Source organism: Brachyhypopomus gauderio, chromosome 1, assembly GCF_052324685.1.
Source record: "Brachyhypopomus gauderio isolate BG-103 chromosome 1, BGAUD_0.2, whole genome shotgun sequence".
NCBI lineage: Eukaryota > Metazoa > Chordata > Actinopteri > Gymnotiformes > Hypopomidae > Brachyhypopomus > Brachyhypopomus gauderio.
In genome coordinates this window covers 30,504,077-30,526,233 of record NC_135211.1, presented here as the reverse complement: position 1 = coordinate 30,526,233, position 22,157 = coordinate 30,504,077, and the positions used below count along the sequence as shown (strand labels likewise).

At 39.4% G+C, this 22,157-nt stretch overlaps 1 protein-coding gene and 1 long non-coding RNA gene across 3 annotated transcripts; one reads left to right on the top strand and one right to left on the bottom strand.

Moving 5' to 3' along the window:
• Window positions 1–1,322: 1,322 nt before the first annotated feature.
• Window positions 1,323–7,163, bottom strand: LOC143516632 (uncharacterized). Of its 2 annotated transcripts, XR_013131750.1 has the most exons (6): window positions 6,570–7,163; window positions 6,205–6,288; window positions 4,323–4,374; window positions 3,634–3,697; window positions 3,429–3,484; window positions 1,323–2,553 (listed from the first exon to the last, which is right to left on the bottom strand). It is a non-coding gene; the product is annotated as an uncharacterized LOC143516632 (long non-coding RNA). The 2 variants fall into 2 exon arrangements; XR_013131749.1 differs by lacking the exon at window positions 1,323–2,553 and having other exon boundaries at window positions 3,303–3,484; window positions 6,570–7,158.
• On the top strand, window positions 7,125–19,048 carry LOC143516626 (protein SSUH2 homolog). Its single transcript, XM_077008344.1, has 12 exons — window positions 7,125–7,284; window positions 7,843–7,929; window positions 8,142–8,211; window positions 11,426–11,555; window positions 11,801–11,861; window positions 11,952–12,073; window positions 12,906–12,968; window positions 13,370–13,446; window positions 14,839–14,931; window positions 15,202–15,307; window positions 17,012–17,119; window positions 17,247–19,048. The coding sequence occupies exons 2-12, from the start codon at window positions 7,845–7,847 to the stop codon at window positions 17,385–17,387; spliced, it is 1,056 nt and encodes a 351-aa protein (XP_076864459.1). The 5' UTR covers window positions 7,125–7,284; window positions 7,843–7,844; the 3' UTR covers window positions 17,388–19,048.
• Window positions 19,049–22,157: the final 3,109 nt, after the last annotated feature.

Genomic DNA, 22,157 nt, shown 5'->3' with positions numbered 1-22,157 from the left:
TTTCAGCCTTTTAGCTACCTTGCTTGCTAGCCCAGTCAAATTCCAGACCTATCTGACTGAGCTTGATCTTCTTTGTAAAGAAGAAAGGGCCTAAAGCGAAAAGTGTCTCTACAAAGTATTTATATTGGGGGCTAAATACTTTTGCATGTCAGTTTTCAGATTTTTATTTGTTTAAAATTTTGAAAACCATTTAACATTTCCATTCCACTTCACAATTATGTTCTTTGTGTTGGTGTATCACTACAAATTTCATCTACATTTATGTTTGTGGTCGTAAGGTGACAAAAGTATAATTAAAATTAAATTTAAAATATTAATACTACATACACTTTGAGCTCCACATTTTCCAGTTAAACCCCCTAAAAGATATAAAAAATATATATAAAAATATAAAAAATAATAATAAAAATGATCAGTATAACAAATCATATTATACATTATATTATATAATCATATCATACAGTATCATAATTATACATTAATTAAATAAACATGATTGAATAATTGATAAATACATACATGCATTAATCTAATAAAATGATCAAACATCCACAAGGAATTAAAATCTTTAACCAATAATGGGTTCATTAATAACATTGTTAATCATTTTAAACATTCAGCTATTAAAATTAATAAAAGTAATTTTTTACCCCATCACAGGAATTAACTGAAAAAAAGAACTAAACAAGCAAACATACAAAAAATCAATAACACGACTATAGCAGAAACATGTCAGATTTAGGTATTACTTAAAAGAATAGTTAAGACAAAAAAAACAATTTAGTGATTTCCCCAAATGCAATTTTCCAATTGTTTCCAATTACCAGGTGGAGGTTTTTAGTTTTGTACAAGCCTTACATGGCTTACAAGGTGTGTGTGTGTGTGTGTGAGAGAGAGAGAGAGAGAGAGAGAGAGAGAGAGAGAGAGAGAGAGTGAGTGTGATATTGCATTCCACTCTCATTATCACAGTCACAGGTTTACACTTCATGTATGAGCATGATTGTTCTGTATATTTGTGTTAAATATGTAAATACGTCACCTGTAACCACAGTGGGGATATGACGATAATCCAGCAATATGACGTACACTTTCTCTTCCAGTAAATGAAGTTCCAAAAGTCATAAATTAGTTTCTGGACTGCTTTTTCTATATGCTTATCAGTACTATGTGTTTATCATGTCTTTTGTACTTTGTGATATTACTTGGGAGTTTGGTTTGTGCAACATCTTATATGTTAGATGTATATCACAGTGTATCAGTGTTTATCATGATATATCAGTGTTTATCAAATCTATGGCATTTGAAGGCTGATTGGTGTTAACATCAATGGCTATAGATCATTGCATGATCAATATTTCAGGTGCTTAAAAGGGATTGTTGACAATATTGGATTTATCTGGACCTGCTGACTGGTCTGTGAAATGCATGCAGTAACCAGAGTTTAATGGCAGCGTTGTGGAGCAGCAGGTTCTTGTGTGTACTGTGACGTTCAGCTAATCCTGCCAGCACCATTGCCTACTTCAGTACAGATGCAGCTTTCTCTTATTTTCTGTTGGGAGTCTGACACGTGACCAAGAGCAAGAATTTTGTTTTTTTGTAAGGTAACTACAGATCTTTTTTTTCTTTAGGAAACACACTCAGGACTCAGGAAATTAAGATGTTATATTTTGGACATCTAATGAGCAGATCAAACATTCTTTAGACATGCATCCTGTAGCAGGAGTCATTATCTTCTGGTCCAGTGTTGGAGAAATGATTCCCCTGTTCCCAGATTGCGAAGGAGATTCAGTGTGCAGCAGGACATTCACTGTGCAGCAGGACATTCACTGTGAAGCAGGATGTTAAGTGTGCAGCAGGACATTCGGTGTGCAGCAGGCTTCAGTGAGCTGTTTATTTTATACCCCCATCAGGATTAGGGAGCCGAGCCGCATCTCCCCACCCCAGCAGACAGCACTTTCCCAACATAAACAGCACACACAGCCAATGTTTTACCACCACACACTAATGTCACCACCTTTCAGTTTCCTTTACCCACCAGATCTGCTCAGACAGAGAGACAGGGTCACGGTGGCTGCTAGATAAGACTTACAGAGTAGTTTCCAAGTAATAAGGGCACATATATACTAGCACCAATCATTCATGTCACTTGTGTTTGTATATTGATTGTATTTTTGAGGTGTTTATACATTTCTTATTATGGATCTAAGACAAAGTCAAAATCACACTGTCATATTTATTTATTACACTTATTATTAGTGCTGTTTATCACACCCATTGCTACAAAGCATGCTTTACAAATGTTTGAGTCCAGTGGCAAGAGTGACAAGGAAAAACTCCCAGTGTGGAATTAAGGATGAAGCCTCCGGGTGACCATGACTCAAGAGGGATCATATCCTCTTCATTACAGACAGTGGAGCTTCTTCAATGTAGTGATCAGCATCTCTAGTGTTGCTGCATATTTTACATTGGTGGAGATGGAGACAGTAGATGTACATGACTACATCAGTTCATCTATTGGCATCATCTCACATTCTCCTTCACCGTGGAACATGTCTAATCCATCCTCGGCATCGGTTGCATGCAGATAAAACAAGATTTAATTAGAGTTGTATAGATGGCCAACAGTTGAACAGTTCATACACAACAGGTGACAGAGGTCAGTGTGCAGCTCAGGCAGGTCTACATGCAGCAGCTTGTTCAGACGTGAGGGCTGGAGAGAAATGGGAGACCTGAAGGCTCTCTAAGAAACCGCATTCTACCATCATAATCACCACAAAGCCGAGCAACCATGAAGTGACTGGATAACAGTGTCACAAGCTCAGATTACCCGAACATCTATGACTGGAGGCCCCAGGCGCTGCGCCTTAATATCCAGGAAGGAAGAGAGTAAATAAGAGCTTTTCTAATCCCAGATTTAAACATTGGGTCCCAAGTTAAAGTCGGATGGTCATTCCATATCCGATGGGCTGTATAGGAGAAGTTCTTACTTGGCTCACTAGTTCTGGGTACTAAGAGAAACCTGCATTTTGAAAACATAGTAGGCATTGCAGGTAATAGTAAATCAAGGGGTTCACTCAGATACTGTGGTGGCAGACCATTAGGCACTATATATGGCAGATTATTACTACATGGCAGATTATTGGGTTGGAACAGCAGCTGTGTGTGTCATATATATATGTATATGTATGTATGCACTTTCATATATATATATATATATATATATATATATATATATATATATATATATATATATATATATATATATATATATATATATATATATGTGTGTGTGTGTGTGTGTGTGTGTATAAATATTTCATATTTCATGAATTTTACAGCAAGACAAGCAAGGCAAAAGCTATATTGCATAAATGGAAATGGCAGTTTTAGTAGCATTGCATATCCATGTGGCAAATCAGTAATAGTACCTTTGTTTGGTATTTTACAACAGGGTGGGGCATCACTGATACTTCCTGTTCCTCACCTGAGTCATATCAGAATTCAGGACAGGAAAGCTACTCATCATTCAGTTCCTATTTTGTTTGCAAAATCCCCAAACTGTATTACAATTTTTCTCATACACAGAATTATATGCAAAAATAATAATAATAATAATAATAAGCCTGGCATTACCAGAAAATCACTTCAGGACACTTCAGGACAGTATTCCCAAAGCAGTTCAACATGTTCTGAAATTCTGAAAATGTAAAAAAGTGTATTTTTGTTTAAAAAGCATGCTAAAACCACAAATCGAATGGTGGTCTAAGACTTACTCATTGTGTGCACATTGGTCTCCATTCCCAATGGACTTATTGCAAAACAGTGGTCACATCTATTGTTTGCCAACACAAAAATCACACCATAGTGTGTGATTATGCCATTTTGAACAGTCTAAAACACACAGCATAAGCTTTGGGGGGCAGGGAATGGCTGGAGAGTTTTAGCACAGTGCACTGCCAGAATAAAATATTCTTTACCATGATTATAAAGACAAGCAGTTCAATATTGGGGACAAGATACGTCCAGCAAAATAAAGCAAATGACAAACCATTGTCTTGCATTTTGTGTCATATTAGTGTATTTTTGGTAATTTGACATTTTGCATTAGAGTATGCACTTGTGTTTCAGTACTAATCACCATAATTACAGTACTAATGAATCGATTATATTCATGAGCACTTGTACAGTGAACACATCAGTGAACACATTTCAATGTCTCCCCTATTTCAAACCCACAGGTTCGCTCTTGCAGTGCTCTCCTTGCTTCTGAGTATAAATATTTGTTGGCTCAACAAACTAACTCTGATACATCATCTACTCACTCATAATATGAACCTCCTGAAGTGTCGGGAGCAGAAACACAGTCAACATCACCTGCAGAGTCAGAAATGCACATGCAGCACTGTAATCTTTTCATCTGATGATAACTCGTCATTTGTTAATCAACTAGTAATTATTTTCAGAAACATTTAATTAACATTCCTTTGTTTACGACTTTTGGGTTAAAAAATGACTACATTTAATGAGTCATAATTGAAACACTGTGTGACGCTGGGCACAGGGCGACGGACGAGGCACTAGTCCGAAGGTTCGCACAAACGTCACTTTATTAAACATACAAAATAGCACAGACAGCGCACATATAACTCTCAAACATGAAGTGTGGCGAGACTCAAACAAAGACGAGCACGGGACACTGCGTGCACGCACATTAAATAGACAGACCACATAATCCCTGAGTGATGACGAGACGAGCCACAGGTGAGACTGATGAACACACTCGGACACAACCACACCCACGAAGATACACAGACGCAGAGACTAGACGTAGACGACATAAACACACGCCCAAAGGGGAGGGGTCAGGGGCTGTACCATGACACACTGCATCTAAATTATAAATATACATTATTACAATGCTTCTGCAACAGTCGAATGGGCAGGCAAGACGCAAGCGCAGGAAAATTAGGTTTATTGTAATAAACTAAACAGACAAGCAAATGGGGGGCGGGGCGGGAAACGAACGTATTTGGGCATCTGCTATCTTTTCAAAACAGCTCGCAGGACAGAAATAGATGCTATTTGAGTATGGGGGTCCTAAAGGCTGAATGAACCAGGGACGGTACCCAGGCGGCTTCGGGGGCGTGGCCAGGCCCCAGGCGGGCCACGGGGACGGGATGAGTGCTGTGGGGACGGGAATGCCAAGTGACCCCTTCCAGGTTGCGAGGATGGGCGCTGGAGATGCAGCCTGCGGAGCTGGATACTGGTCATGCCGGGCGGCCTCTGTAACCCTCCGCCGGACATGAGAACAGGACCAGTAGGTGCAGGCCTCTCTTTGGCCTTCTGCACTCGACCTGGCTCAGAGACGCCGTTGAGGGGTGGAGTAACTAATGAGACGGTAGGGAGCACTGGGGAGCACTGCAGCTGTGAAGCTAACCTTCAGGCCCCTAATCCTTCCCACATGGCTCATGGGGTTGGCCTGTTGGGCCTTGAGGGTACGGTGTTCAGGGGCACAAGACAGGGGCAGAGGGCGGAACTATGTGACAGCTTCTAAAAATGTTTCACATTAAAAGGTACGTGTCCTTACCCAGTGTTGCCAACTTAGCGACTTTATCGCTATATTTAGTGACTTTGTCGTTATATTTAGCAACGTTTCAGACCCTCTAGCTACTTTTTGTGTTGTTATTGGAGACTTTGGAGACTCTGAGATGAACACTCATGCTCTTCAGTTACTGTCCTCAGCGAGCAGCGGGCAGGGTTGCCAGGTCCTACAAAAATATCCCGCACAAAGTCAGTGTAAAACCCGCCCTTCACAAGCCTAAACTATCCCAAAGCCCAAAGTTGTTGACCCATGGGGGGGGGGGAGCGAGCGAGTGTAAGTTGTCGACTGGGGGGTGGCGCCGAGTATAACTCCCGCGGTAGCCCAACTCAAAAGTAGCCCAAAAAAAACCGCACGCCGCAACCCCATAATTTTTACCCGCGGCTGGACTTTAAACAATTCCAATTTGGCATGAAAACCGCGAACCTGGCAACTATGGCAGCGGGTGCTGCCGTGAGCACCGCTCCACGGCCACACTGCGCAAGCCCAAAGCAGCAGCTGACTGACAGAGCGGTACATAGTACAGAGCGGGATGTACATATAAATACGTCTTTATTGTGACACGGAAATAAATCACTGCATTTAACTCACAGTGTGTGACTCACCTCGTCCACAGTGTGCGCCTCTTTGTGAAAAGATAAACATCAAGCCCGGATGAAGGAGGAGGGTTGAACATAGAATAGCAGTTCCTGCAAAAAAACGGCAAAAAACTGATTTATGTAATTTACGTAAAATGATTTATACAAAGCATTTCAAATGCATCAGAATGCAACAGAAATTGTTCATTTGTTCAGAGTTCATTTGTAATTCTAACATATTTTGTGTGTTTTTTACTCACTTTTATTCTCTCCCACAACGTTATTCTATGCATTATGTAAATTAGGCGATGGCGTCATTTAGCGATTTCTAGCGACCTTTAGGATAGCCAATAGCTACTTTCATTACTGAGGAGTTGGAACCGTGTCCTTACCTCTCCTATAGGCTGTACTCCACATTATAGAATGCAAGTCAGCTCATACGTGACCTCATATCCGTACCCAGCACGCAGCAGATTCTTCCAGGCTTGTTTATGAGCTACCCAGCACTGCGTATCGAAGTGGTATAGACCAGTTTTTGAGGTGTTCGGCTTCCCATACCTATTGCCCCTCCAGAATACGATCCATTTGTTGGTGGATTAAAAAAATCCAGGAGCAACTTTACGTCGGTCTCAGGGCTTTGGAAGACACCAGTAGTTCAAATTGACAAAGGCTATGTTCCTGGAATATATAACCTATAGCCTATTACCTATCTTTAAAATGATCAAATGATCAAATGTAATAATGATTACCACTGTCAAAGAGAATACTCTCAACATGATTAGCCTATACATCAAATGTAACTGATATAGCATACAAACAAAAATCGTAACATTAATAAAATAAAGTACAGAATAAACAACATGAAATTTCTCAATCAGAAGCTGATGTTTTGTCCTTTGGACAGTGAGCAATTTAAGAATGGAAACGATAGCAAAAAAAAAAAAGTCTAATTTTATGGGCGGAGAGCAGAAGGGGTGGAGTCCTCGTGTAATATAACATGCTCAATGCACAATTCGCACGAAAACTGCAAAGACTAAGGAAAGAAAATAAGTAAAACTACTAAACAGATTCTCCCTGTATTTATACTGGCATATCAAAGCGGTCCTGGTAAGTTTTACGACCGTTTCTTTCCTTATTTACGCCTGTATTTAATTTGATTTGTTTTGTAGAAACTGCATTCCGATCCAACACCCTTGCCCCGCCTGCGCGGACAAACGGGGATTCTCGGGCTTTCTAATTTACAAAGGAATGTGACTATGTGAACAAGATTCGCTTCTCATCTAAATATAAATTGAATTACATTTTTTATGAATGCTTGCAATTACTTGAATATTTACTATTTATTTATTCAAAGGTTCAAATGAAACAATAATCAACGATATGTTTTGGGTTTCTCCTCATTTCTCCGCGAAATGCATGTTGCGTGTTTTATGTTGCATACAAAGGCTGACAAAAGTAATCCACGGTGTGTTTATGCATTAAGGTCTTTAAACACAAGATTCTGAGCTCAAAACAAACGACGCAAACAACAAAATTATATTTATCAGTTCTATTTATCTATCGAACTCTTGATTAATCATCTGCCTTGTCCCTCTAATTTCATAACGTAAGATTGCTTGTCAATTCACTCCCTGATTGCGTCTTGTGGTTTTCTTGTATTTCTAGCCATGTATCAACCAGTGTGCGGAATGCAAGCCCCTCCTACGTTCAACTCCTTTCCTGGATATGAGGGTCTTGTACCCGGAGTTAGCGGTAAGAGTTGGGAGGGAGGGGGCCTCTTATAGTCAAATGAACAAAAAAAAGCTACACGTTTGAGGCAGTGGTCTACCGCCTTATTGCAGAGAGACAACAGTTGTAGAGTAATATTACGCTGTTTATGTGTTAAAACTATCGAAAAGGTAATGTTATATAAACATCTTCCAGTTTGTATGGTTCCTCTTACGGCGCTGTTATGTTGTGTTTAGGGGGGTTTCTCCCTCCCCCACCGGTCCAACCACTTCCCAGTCCAACCCCGACAACGCAGCCGGACTGGAGGTAAGGCCCTTTCATTTGTAGACATGTAGCCTATCCGAGCCCGTTTTGTACATGTGCATTATAAAGTACACAACAAAAAGACCAGTGTTGAATTAACTCCCAGAGAGTCAATTTTAACACTTTTTAAGGATTTATATAGCTCCACACTCTGAGAGTTAAATTAACACTTTCAAAATAGTTAAAACACTTGGTGAGTTACTTTGTTAACTCTCAGAACAGATTTTAAAAATACCATTTGAGATGTTCTGTTTTTAAACTATTTCAGTAGTGTTAGTATCACTCCCTAAATAGTTAGCTAAAAACACTATGAAAATGTTACAATTAGAATAATAAATCATTTGTAAAAAAATACTTTTTTATTTTAGTTTTTTCCTTGCATTTGAATTAAAACATTGTAAATTAAGGTAAAATGTACAAACTTTCATCTTCAACATCATATGCACTTTGAATATTAAAAACATTGTGGAATTTAAGCTTATATATTTTTATTAAACACATTTCCTCATTTTGTAATACTCTGAATGCATGGTGATGCTGCTCATCAAATTTCTCTGTGAATAGCTTCTTTGTAACAAAACAAATTTGATCTTCAATCAAAAGTATATCACTTATTTGACCAAACAATGCCCCCCCCCCCGCTCCAATTTCATTTGTTGATAGTGGCACATTCATTGCCTAGACACGTTAAAGTTGGCACTCCATGTCCCAAAGGTTGCCGACCCCTGCTCTACGCCATGAACTTTAACCCAGCTAGTTGTGAAAATGTCTTTTGACAAGATTATTTCAAGCATTTCATTGTTTACTACATTATTTTAGTGGGGATGAAATGATTTAATTGGCCCATATTTATTTTGTTTAAGTGGGAAGGTTTCCCAGTGATAAGCTACAGTATGTCCATCTGATGCTTTTTAGCTAGTGATTTGGTTAGGTTTTTGAAATTAAAAAAATATTTTTTTCCTTATAGAAGATGGGTGATGGATCATAAAATTATTGTTTAGGTAATAGGTTTTTAAGTGGATACAACTGTTTAAATCGTTTGTGGTGGTCAACAATCAAATGCTTAAAATATATAGTCAAACCTGAAGTGAGAGAAGGTGAAAAAACTATGTTCATTATTTGAAGCAACAATAATAAGACACTCCAATATTTGTCTCCATTAGGAACAATATCACCAAACAACAGTGGGATGTTTTTTACTAAACACAATGTTTGAATAGAATTCAAACCAATGCCATTGCCAGCACTCTCCAAAGTGGGACAGTTTTTTCATTCTAAAAATCCACAATCAAAACCATAAATCCTGGAAAGCAAGTCCTATTCTGATATAAAGTGCTTTGTGAGATATGCAAAAAGCAATTTGATCTCATACAGTGCCACACCCTCCGGAAGATCATGCATTACATCAAACGAATAGTTATCACAAACATGAAAATATATTAATGAATTAAATGTAGAATCTCTTTTCAAGCCAAATTTGTAATGCATACCTATTGGCTGCAAATAAATGGTTAGTTTTAAAATAACTTCCATCAGAAAAGTCAGTGTATGTGTGATCTACTCTCATTCTTTAGAAAAACACAAATGTCTGGATTTCTGCACATGAACTTCAGTTATTCTAAAATCGGCACATATATAAAAGTATCCTTTACAGGAAAATGATCATAAGTTCCAGATTTTGGATTTCGCCTGTTATCATATCTCACTCCCAATGTTATTTCTACTGGATCAACATCTCCCCATTTTAAACTGAAGTATTTACTTCTTTTCCATTCTGTATTCAGATTTCTGAAAGGGTTTTCAAATTTTTCAAAAGATTCATTTATCACAGATTGGGACCAGTTGTAGGTAAAATAGACGTGACTGAATGTTTTGCTTGGGAACAAAGCTCATTTGTTAGTTCTTCCAAATCTCCTACAACTGAGGAAATCAAACTGTTGGAAATCCCACTCCCTTGCAGATTGGTTACGATGGATGCACACATTTCTCTGGTTGAATCTTTAGTAGGCCCTTGAATCATTGCTTTCAAAAGAAACACTGGAAGAACTACATTGCTTTTGGGGACCGAGTTGGGCCTCCAAAGGTTGAACATGAGATGAAGTTGCAACTGGCTCACTACAAGAATATGCAACAGCATGTTGGGTTTTGCCTGTGGCGCAACTGCAAGGAGTACTTCTCAAACTGAAGGACAGTGCAGAAAAATGTTTCCTTAAAAATAAACAAACAAAAAAAAACGCTAATGAAACGCTATTATTATTAAGTAAATTGCATTTAGTTTCAAGTGGATACCCATCAACAAACAACAAAAACAAGTCTTGTGATTTTTCTAAAGCTGAAAAAAGGTGAGAGACTTTTTGCAATCATCAGTAAGGGCGCATAGAGGGAACTCATGAGCACGCTTTGACCTGCAACACGAGAAGTGCACATGCAGTGGTGGAATTTAGTTCAGCAGAGCAGAGCTCGTCCTTCGCGTGTTCCGCCGAGCGCACGTGAACCTTCCTCGTATGCGAGGGGTTAGGTTAGCTAGTTGATAAGTGAGAAATTGGCATAAGGTTACTCAAGGCCTTAGTCCCACCTTTCTTCCCTCTGAAACCTTAGGCATGTTTAGGAAATTGGCACAAGCAAAATGGTTCAGTGGAAGCGATCCTGTCAAAACACTAGGTGTGTGTGTGGATGTCATGGTGTGTGGGAGTGTGGAATGCCGGATACCGTTGCTTATTATCTACAGTTTGCCGTTATCCATTACGATCTGTTTTATGATTTTCGCTTTGACTAGAAAAAAACATAACGGTAACGTAACGTAGGCCTCCACTGCGCAAAGAAATGCTGAGACACTACAGGTCCGGATGAATAATTGAGCTTGTTCCCTATTTTATTATCGAATGATACTCATTTCATGAAAAGTCTGCTAATTTAGTATTATACCTTGTAATACCAGTTAGCTTTAAAACGAGTTGTTTAGGGCATGTAAGAAACATTTCCGGTTTAGCGGTGTTTGGTTAGAACATGTTTGTGCTCAACATTGCACGCTCATGCTAAAGAATAACGTAATGCGTCATCGCCAAAACAAATGATCAACTGTTTGCAGTTCTCCAGTTAATTCAGAGTTTATACTCAACATGGTGGAAGGGGGAGCAAACAGAAGGGTTATGTTTCATTTTCACTCTGCACCCATGGAGCTGAGCTGCATCTGACTGCTCTTGGTTCTTCTCTCCAGCATTCCCAACCTCTCAGAGGAGTCTGCCCGAGAGGCCTTCATCAGCTTCGCAAGCAGTCAGTGCTGTTATTCATCCGATCCAGCGAAAGATGGCGTGATTACCGGCATGGAGCAGTTCAACACCTACCGTGTAATTTACACACTGAATAGCTGCATTAAATACAGTAGCTTTCTAATCCAGAAAATAATAGCATTTGTGTATACTCGAGGATAGGCATAAAACATGTTTTTCAAGTTGCAGACAGAAATGTATGTGGTTCCTCTCTCTAAGACATACATGTCAAATAGTCTCTACCCGATTGGCCCACTCTGCCTTTCTTCTGCATCCTTTTGTTGAGATGACCACATGTGATATTTGCTCTTCCTCTTCCACAGTATCGTCTGGAGACCTTCACGGAGTCCCGGAAAACCGAATGGGCCACGAAGCCCTATGAAGGTAACGATGTTTCTGGGAATTTCTGAGAGGAATCAGTTATATGCTTCCAGGTAATGGTGCCCTTAATGCTTGTGATGTTTTTGGCAAAAGGTCAGACAATGAACCCTTTTGCACAGCCGCCTCCTGGAGCATGGGAGATGCCGGTTATGGCTCCTGTCATGTTTAAAGACAATCGGCAGGAACTGGAAATCCCCAACTCACAGTCGGTCAAGGTAAAGACTACTAAACTGGCTGCGTTTAATAACCAAAATCTTGCATCATGCAGTTATGACTTAACTACATTCCTGATATTCAGTCCTGGCCCCTGAAACCAAAGCTCATCCAGGTTTTTGCAATCACTCAGCAGATAACTCGTGTGATTGGCTGCTGTGTCACAATATGTGACTCCTAGATAAACGCTGGGTGGCAGATCAGCAGAAAACAACCAAAGACTGAAAATCACGAGTGGCTAGGGAGTGGATGCCTTGGAAAATGTCCTACACCCACATAAAATAGACAATGAGAATAGCGTTTATGTTCAAATGGCTAAAACGTAGCAGGTCGAACTTCAAAACGGGCATCTCCCGTCTACTGCATTTTGTATCAACAAGCATCTGCCTGTTGATTGTGGAGCCTGTGCAATGACATCATTCAGATGTTCTCAATTATTTTTATTGAAAACTGTTCTCTGTAAGCTTTAATGTAATGGCTTGAGTTCTGTTCAGTGGGTGGTTATAAAGGAGCTACATGGCCATACTCACATTGGTCCAAAAATATGTGATTACTAACACTGCTGGTAATAAATCATGTCCAAAAATATTTTCAGTTTAAATTATGTACTCATATATACACCCTATTTTACATCATTAACTTGCTAATAATATGCTAATAACATTCCTAATGTCAGATATTGGACACTGGCAGACAGGCATACACAAATCGCCATGGCAGTCTCATTTCACTTTACACAGTAACTATGGCAATATTGTATATTTGCATTGAAGAAAAATAAGATGGATGCAAAAATGGGTATTTACTAATTCTTTGAATTTCTTTCTTTCATAGCCATGTGAAACATGTTCAGCCTCAGGAAGGATTCAATGTAAGACGTGTGCTGGTGCTGGGTCTGTAAGTGATTCTTAACTTTATTTTATTTTTATTGTATGCCAAGTACAATAAATAGTGAACACTGATGTGTCTTTTATTTATATTATATGGAATGAACCCTGAAATATTTAAAGTGAACATAGAACGCTTCAGTCTGCATATGCAAAACAACTATAACCAGCACAGAATTATGGGAAATGCTGAGGTTGAGGCTCAACTTTCTGAATGACAATCAAGGCTTTTCGTATCATATTTCATATTTATAGATCAATATGAATATTGATTCTACATACAATATGTCCAGAATAAATGTTGAAATGTTCCATTCCATATATAAAAAAATAATGCCTTTGTCTTTTTACATTTCGTTAAAAAACTATATAAATTGATTTGGAATGAACCCTTGCAATGTGTGATTGCAGACAACATGTTCATCGTGCAGCGGACAGGACTCGGGGGAGGAGAGATGTGCTTCATGCAATGGCACAGGGCAAAAGAAGTATGTGAACACGTTAGCACACAGGCTGTCCTGGTGCTGCACTCTGCTTTAGCCAACATGGACTTGCTCAGTGCCACACAGCCCAATTACAATATCTCCAGTGTTCCCACTAATACCAGACACACAATGGTTGGGAAATGACAAGCAGGGCTATCAGTTATACATCCATTCGGCTTGGGGATGCACTGAATATTCATCAACTGAAATTATCCATCTGAAAATGGCCAACCCCCGCTATAGACCTTTGCTCCATGGCTAAAGCTAATTGCTCTAGTGTAACATTAACACGTCATTTTTACACAGCGAGTCACATCTGGGCAGCCAGTTTCTCAAATTTTTTTTTTCAAGATTTTTCAAACATTTGAGCCAAACTAAAAAGTTACTACAATCGTTACAGCTTAACAGTGTCTAATAACACACACACACACAGTGATGGCTTAGTTACCTTGAAAAAGTAATCCGATTTCTGATTACTCCTTTAAAAGGTAACTTAGTTACATTACTGATTACCAGATTTTAAACGTAACTACATTAGATTACAAGTTACTTTAGTGAGAGTTTTTGCAATAGTCACTTTATTGGAAATGCATTTTTAACAGTAACAATGTATCTCCTGACATTATGTTTGTGTTTCTGCGCGGTGTTATTTGTAAATGTATTTGTAAACATAATACAAGCGAACTATTCAGTCAGACAGCTATTTGTTGTGAAACGAAATACAATTACAATCAAGCATTCTTAAGTACTTTAGCCAAAATTCCAGCACTTTTCAAACCCAGAACACAATGCAACATAAAATTTGTCAGATAAATTACATAACATTGACGTAACATATAATTACGGAGAACACTGCAAAGAATGATGCGTAAAACGCACTCACTGGTTCACGCAGAGCGAACCCCAGTATACAGTTTTATTTGAGAACTGTAATTCCTCACTCTACAAGGTCGCTGTATGTGAGAACATCTTCTGGACTGATGGAGAAGCATCACAGGTGCTGCCACATGAAGCTGGTTAACAGAACACCAAGAGTGTGCACAGCTGTCATCTAAACACAGTTACTTCAAAGATGTTTCCTTAATGTTAATTAATGTTTCCTTTAATTGATTTGGCATCTTCCCTGTTTATGTCAAAAATAATACAAATAAACGGAGTAGGTTAGTCCAAACGTTTGACTGGTAGTATATATAGTTCAATAAATATTCTGCCCCAAATATTAATTTAGGTGCATCCCTACATTCGACATGTGACCATGGCTTATTTAAATATGCCATGCAGGATACATGTACAGCGAAACACAAAGTATATGTACATACGCTATTACACATTAATTAACAGGACTGTGATGTAGATTCTTCCTAATTTTTCCTGGACTTCCTTTGGCCTACCCAGCTGTTCCAACTGTTCTGGTCAGGGAACCAAGGAATGTGAGACCTGTAAAGGGAAACGCCAGCTGCTCTCATACATCAAGCTTACAGTGGAATGGTAACTCACTTTCATCTCAATACCCAGATTTTTGAAATCACACATACCATTTGTCACCTCACACCATGGGTTCTGGTTCAGATCTTTATTACTCACTCTTGCATGTTTCATCTCAATTTAAATGTACACACCATTCGCTTTACTTAAAATTATTGTAATAGCTGGATATTTTTATGATTAATAGCTGAGAAATTAGTCTGAAGTATAATAACAATACTGCAGATTTTACTGAAGAAGAAGGATTTGTCAAACCTGCACTGTTCACACCAGGAAAAACAATGTGCAGGATTTTGTGGTGGAGCAGTCAAGTGGTCTGAATGTAACGAAGTTGGGTGAAGTCTCTGGAAAACCACTCTTCAAAGATACCCAGCCAATGGTTAGACAATGTGAACTTCTACTTCTATTGTTTAATAATAGCATTGATGTCTGTTTGATTCTGTAATTACAGTGAGGACAATAAGTATTTGAACACCCTGCGACTTTGCAAGTTCTCCCACATAGAAAAGGGTCTGAAATTTTCATCTTAGTGCATGTCCACTGTGAGAGACATAATCTAAAAAGAAATCTGGAAATCACAATGTATGATTTTTTTTTATTTATTTGTGTGTTAGTGCTGCATTTGAACACCTGTGAAAGTCAATGTTAATATTTGGTACAGTAGCCTTTGTTTGCAATATCAGAGGTCAAACGTTTCCTTGCCACACACTGTGGCAAGGATTTTGGCCCATTCCTCCAGATCAGCCAGGTTTCTGTGCTGTCTCTGAAAAACAAGGAGTTTGAGCTTCCTCCAAAGATTTTCCATAGGGTTTAGGTCTGGAGACTGACTAGGCCACTCCAGAACCTTCATATGCTTCTTACGGAGCCACTCCTTGGTTATCCTGTCTGTGTGCTTTGGGTCATTGTCATGTTGAAAGACCCAGCCACGACCCATCTTCAATGCTCTAACTGAGGGAAGGAGGTTGTTCCCCAAAATCCTGCAATACATGGCCCTGGTCATCCTCTCCTTAATACAGTGCAGTCGTCCTGTCCCATGTGCAGAAAAACACCCCCAAACATGACGCTTCCACCCCCATGATTCACAGTAGGGACGGTGTTTTTGAGATGGTACTGATTATTCTTTGTCCTCCAAACACGGCGAGTGGAATAAAGACCAAAAAGTTCTATTTTGGTCTCATCTGACCACAGAACTTTCTCCCAGGACTCCTCTGGATCATCCATATGGACGTGTGCTGATTTAAGCAGGGGAAACTTCAACAAGCTGCTTGACAATTGCCCCGTAGCCCTTTCCAGCCTTGTGGAGGTCTACAATTTTGTCTCTGGTGTCTTTGGACAGCTCTTTGGTCTTAGCCATGTTAGTAGTTGGAGTCTTACTGATTGTGTGGGGTGGACAAGTGTCTTTATGCAGCTAACAACCTCAAAAAGGTGCTTCTAATTTAGATTAATAAGTGGACTGGAGGTGGACTAATAGGTTTTTGAAGGCCAGAATTTTTGCTGAATGGCAGGTGTTCAAATATTTATTTGCAGCAGTAACACACAAATTATTTTTTAAATCATACATTGCGATTTCCGGATTTTTTTTAGATTATCTCTCTCATAGTGGACATGCACCTAGGAGGAAAATTTCAGATCCCTCCATGATTTCTAAGTGGGAGAACTTGCAAAGTCACAGGGTGTTCAAATACTAATTTTCCTCACTGTATATGAAATATTTTACTGTGTGAATACTGAAAACTATCCTGCATTCATTTTACAAAACAAGTAATGCTTACATTTACAGTTACATTTACATTTTTGGTATTTAGCAGATGCTCTTATCCAAGGAGATTTACAAAAGTGTTTTAGACCTTAACTCACAGTATGTATTGTAGCCACTACAGTAGGTTCAAGATACCATTGTAGGTTCAAGACATTGAACTAGAATGCTGTTGAAATACAGGTTTCAAAGCCGATACGTAGAAGCTGACACTTAGAAATAAGTAAAACCATAACATAAAATGACAAGTGCAATAACAAACATTATCAAATGTTATGCATGTCCTTACAGAACATCTCTGCTTTCTCCTTATTCTTGTAATTACAGGTGTATCCATTAAACGGGTTCCCACACCCTGCTCTGGTTGAAGCATCTAATAAAATGGTCCTTGAGCATCGCAACAAATATTCCCAGACAGGTCGTATCCTGCACCAGGTACCTGCTGCGTTTGCAATTCAGTTGTGCTGCATGATGGAGGAGATTTTGCAACCTGTGTAAAAGCAGATTTCTCTCCCAAGAACGTCCTTGTGGGAACTAATTCAGAATATTCTCTGTATTTCAGCAACAAAGCGTTGAGCTGATTCCCATCACCAAAGTGGCCTACCGATGGAAAGAAAAACCGTATTTTTACTTTGTCTACGGTACTGAGTCAAAAGTGAAGGCAGAAGACTATCCTGCAACATGTTGCTGCGTTATACTGTAAAAACCTCTTCTATATATAGACATATATACAACCGGTGGGAGATTAATACGAATTAATTTATAAAACTGCTCTTGCTCAAATTGGCACTGCACTCTGGGTGGAAGAGAGGCTTTACTGCCCTGTCAGTCACTGCAACATCATGGATATGTATGCAGATTTGCTGAGAAAGGCAGTTAGTGCTAGATGCATTGCTTGGCATCATGTGTCATAGAGGCATGGGGTAGGGGGATCAGCAGAATGACTTTAAATTAGGCTTGGAGAGAAAATGGGAGAAAATTAAGCCAAAACTTTACCTGACTTTGACTTGAAGATACGTGACTCAGTACTAGACTTGGACTTATGGTGTGCGACATGGTAAAAACATGGTAAAGTTCGCCACCCTTTAGCCTTATTTCCACCCAGCTCATCCCTGCCAGACTCATTATTGATCATACACAGCTTGACTTGCCCATGCGACAGCGTATCCCCAATACTGACTGCACCTGACTTACATGATTCCTTCCACACTCGAGACACGACTTGGGACTTGAGAGGTAAAGTCTGGAGACTTGCACAGTGTTTTACTTCCACCTCTGTTTAAAAATACAGCCACTATCATTACTTATATCGACATCTCTGTATTACAATAACTGGAAAAAGTAGATTTAATATTAAGAGTTGGATGTAGACCTTTTAAGCATGTCTACTGATTTATGATTTGCTATGCATTTGAAAAGGAATTAGCATTAGTGTTATGTAATTTTGTTGATAAAATGTGTATTTTACTAACTTGTATGCAGTCAGTTTTAAACAACATAAAATTTGCATGTGTTGTTGTTGTGGTCTATGCTGATGGGCTTATACTAAACTATTATATTTTATCTATATAATCTATCCAACTGAAAAGCTGTGGAAACATCTATATGTAGCCTATATTTTAGCCCTACAAGCGCCTATGGAGGTGTAATGAGTAACCTGTGGAGACAGCTATAAGTGTACTTTAACTATACCTACACACACTATGAATGTATATAGTGTGTGTGTATATATACAAGTCATCCTGCTGTATTTTGGGGATTTAGTCTGTGGCAATTGTGGAGGTTACTAAAAAACAATTACTTTTGCTTATATTTGATCTTTTTATGCCAATATAGGGAGGCAAATGATGTCTGCATGCATAAATTAAACTTAACATTTCAATTGTTTCCTTTACATTAAGAAAGGTTTCCTTTCTTTCCAATAAATTATAAATATAGACAATATAAAAATATTCATGAGTGGTCAGAAATATTTAACAAGACCAAATAGGTTCCCTTGCAGGTCTGCATTGTTGAATTATATATTCAGTAGTAATTAACCAGAAACTAGTTATCTAAAGATTAAACATTTCCATTGTCATTCTATTACCACTATACTTTTGTCATGGTACAGGCCCTGACTCCTTCCTCCGGGCATGTCCATGTGTTTGTCTATCCATATGGTCATACATGGTGGGTGTGTATTCGTCTGTGTCATTTGTCGCTTCTGCCTCTTGCCTTGTTAACCTTATGTGTAGCACTCGTGTCTTGTTTTAGTTCTTTATTTAAGCGTGTATGTTTGTCTATGTGCTTGTCAGTTGTTGATCTAATGAGTCCTGATATGTTGTTTTTGTGTCACTCTTCCAATAAAAAGACTGTAACCTGCTCCTCATCCATTCTCATCCATTCATCGCATATCTTGACATGGTACAATGTTCTCATAAGTAGGGGAGACTGGGATAAGTTGAGCCAAAGGGTAAGTTGAGCCACCCCTTGTTGCTAGGAAATGGTAAAAACAATTGATCATGTGACCAAATATTTAGGTCAATATTTGTATGATTACAGAGTAGACGTCATGCCTCGAGAATATAAGTGCAAAACAAGTACAGTAAAACGGTAAAAGCAATTATACCTGCTTATGTAGAAGAATAAGCCTTTAGTTAAAGGCATAACAAAGAAATCAGACAAATGGCATACGTTTTGGCCTGACATAGATCAACCATAACCTCTGGATGGGGCCCTAATCCCAGATGTATTTTAAAAAGTGCATGCGCTTGTGTCAATGTATAAGGCAAAGAGAAGAGACAGGAAGAGCTTGGTATTCTCCAGTTGTTAGAAAATGAAATAGAAAGGTTTCAATAGAAAAGTGCAGAAGACATAGGAGAAAATGCAATAGAAACAGAAAGGCTAACGACAGAAATTGAGGCACCCATCTCACATAGGGACCCGTAAAGAGACCTCCACCTCATGAGAAGCAGGTTTAAGAGAATATATCGTCAGCTACCAGTGATCAGTCAAGATCCAACAAAATCAGGAGAATTCTGGAAGAAGACTCAGAAAATGATAGCTCTAATGAAAGTGAGAATGGAGACAATGAAGATCTGGAGTTCAAGGGTCCTTCAACTTCAAGAGGGTTGTTCCAGTACAGTTGGATGACATCCAGTACAGGAGTGTGTAGAAGTAAAGAAAAGGGTGAATAGTAAAATAAAATTGATCTCTGTAGTGTCCAGGCCAAGAACACAAAGGAAGGCTTTATGCGGGGTAACAAAAGGGGTTTAATGCGTTTTTATCACCACACACCTTTACTTCGCCTGCCAGACAACTCAGACTAGCACACCAGCTACAATCCCTAATATATACACACACACACACATTCTTAGGTGTTTGTTAATGACATGGTTGGCATTCTTAGCGAGGAGCAAAGTAAGTTTTTCATTGTATCTAAGGAAACCTGTTTCCTCTGTGCATATGACAAACTCTTTGACCTTGAACTAGTCCATCCAATGGAGCACAGGAACGAGGCACCCAATCCGGTGTTAACGTGACATTGGGAAAGGGGCGGAGACACATCTGGAGCACACATCACAGAGGGACACACCTTTTCTGCAAAACACAATACATGCAAGGACAAAACGACACCTCGTAAAAGGGAAAAGACCCGAGATTATGTGTCCAGTAATTATTCAAGGACAGGATATGGAGTTCAAGCCTTGGCAGAATACAGATGTGTCAGATATAGTTGAGAAGTTTCTAAGTTGGAAGAGATCATGGTGGGAGGACAGGTCACCATAGCCGATGTTGAGAGACTTTTGACTAAACCCCTAGGGGTTCCAACTATGGAAGAGATTATTCAGAAAGCTGGATGGAGTTGATGGGGCAGTCATGGCCTGGTGGTAGGGAACTGGTCTTGTGACCGGAGGGTCTTGGGTTCGATTCCCAGACCTGAAGCCATGACTGAGGTGCCCTTGAGCAAGGCACCTAATCCCAACTGCTCCCCGGGCTAGGGCTGCCCACCGCTCTGGGCACGTGTGATCCACAGCCCCCTAGTAATCACTAATGTGTGTGTGTGTGTGTGTGTGTGTGTGTGTGTGTGTGTGTGTGTGTGTATGTGTGTTCTAACTGCACAAATGGGTTAAAAGTGGAGGACAAATTTCGATTGCGGTGTAAGAATCACAATTGACAAAAATACGGCACATTTACATTGTGGGAACTGTGGTGAATGATCCAGTGCTGTTTTCTGCAAATAGAAGATGAATGTGGAGAGTGCTGAGAGATACATTCCCAAAAAATGTACATGCTAATAATATTGTCATCGAACCACTGGGACAGGAAGAAATCCCGAGGGCCTATGTGTCGAGTATCCTTCAAGTCAGGAGAAATGTCGCAGGACATGATACAGACTCTAATCAAATGGAGCAGTCAATTCTGCAAGCCAAAATACAGAAGGGGCTACACTTACCAGTGAGGAGCAAACTAGCAGAAGTGGTTGGTCTTGGAAGCATGGAAGAGTGTTTACAGATCAAGAATCCAATAAGCAGACAGGATAACTCAGATAACAAAAGACAAAGAATACAACAAATGCAAGAACTAGGAATGAGGATAGAAACACAGGAATAACTTACAGACTAGAATACAATAAACCAGAGATTACTAACACAATGACTTACAAAGAGGCACTGAAACACAGGGAGTACAAGTGGCAAACAAATCAAGACAAACTAGAACCACCTGAGCTGAAAGCAAGGAAAGCGGGACAGACAAGACAAGGTGAACAACAGAAGACACGGACTGGACTAACTGGGGAACGGATCTAAACAAGTTTACACAGAAGACATGGACAGGACTGACGACAGGGGTGACAGACAGAAAGAAAGCATAGAAACAGGGTGGGATAAACAAGGAAAACAGGCACAAGGAACAGATGACCGGAGTGACAGCTAGAAGAGGGGGCGTAGCCCTACCTGACAGTTTAAGAGAGAAAGGATTGAATGTGTGCAGTGACAGGTGAGATGGATTTAAAGTAGGTTTGTGAATGTACTTGTTAAGCAAGATTAATATTTGAAATGATCAAAAAGAGGTTACAGGAGGCACATGGGTTACCTCATGTTACAAGGGGGAAGTTAGGAGATATAATACAAAGGAGTGATTTTGGGGCACCATGTTTGCTTGAACAAATTATTATGTTTTTGGTGGATGTACTATCTGCCTGAAGAACAATCTTTGGAGGGGTGTGATGGTTCCTCCTGGTGCCATTCCAACTCGCAGAGGTCCTATGTGTGAGGATAAGAGATTGTAATGAACTGGACATACTAGATACTAGACTGACTATACACAAAAGCAACCTATATGACAGACAAAATGAGAAGAATGGTTAACAGAACTAGGCAAAGTAGAAACTGAAACCTAACTGAACAACATAAATAGCATTTGAAATGAGGAGAGGGTGAGACAGAGAACACAAGCCAAAAGTCCCAGAACAGCTAAGAGAGAAATC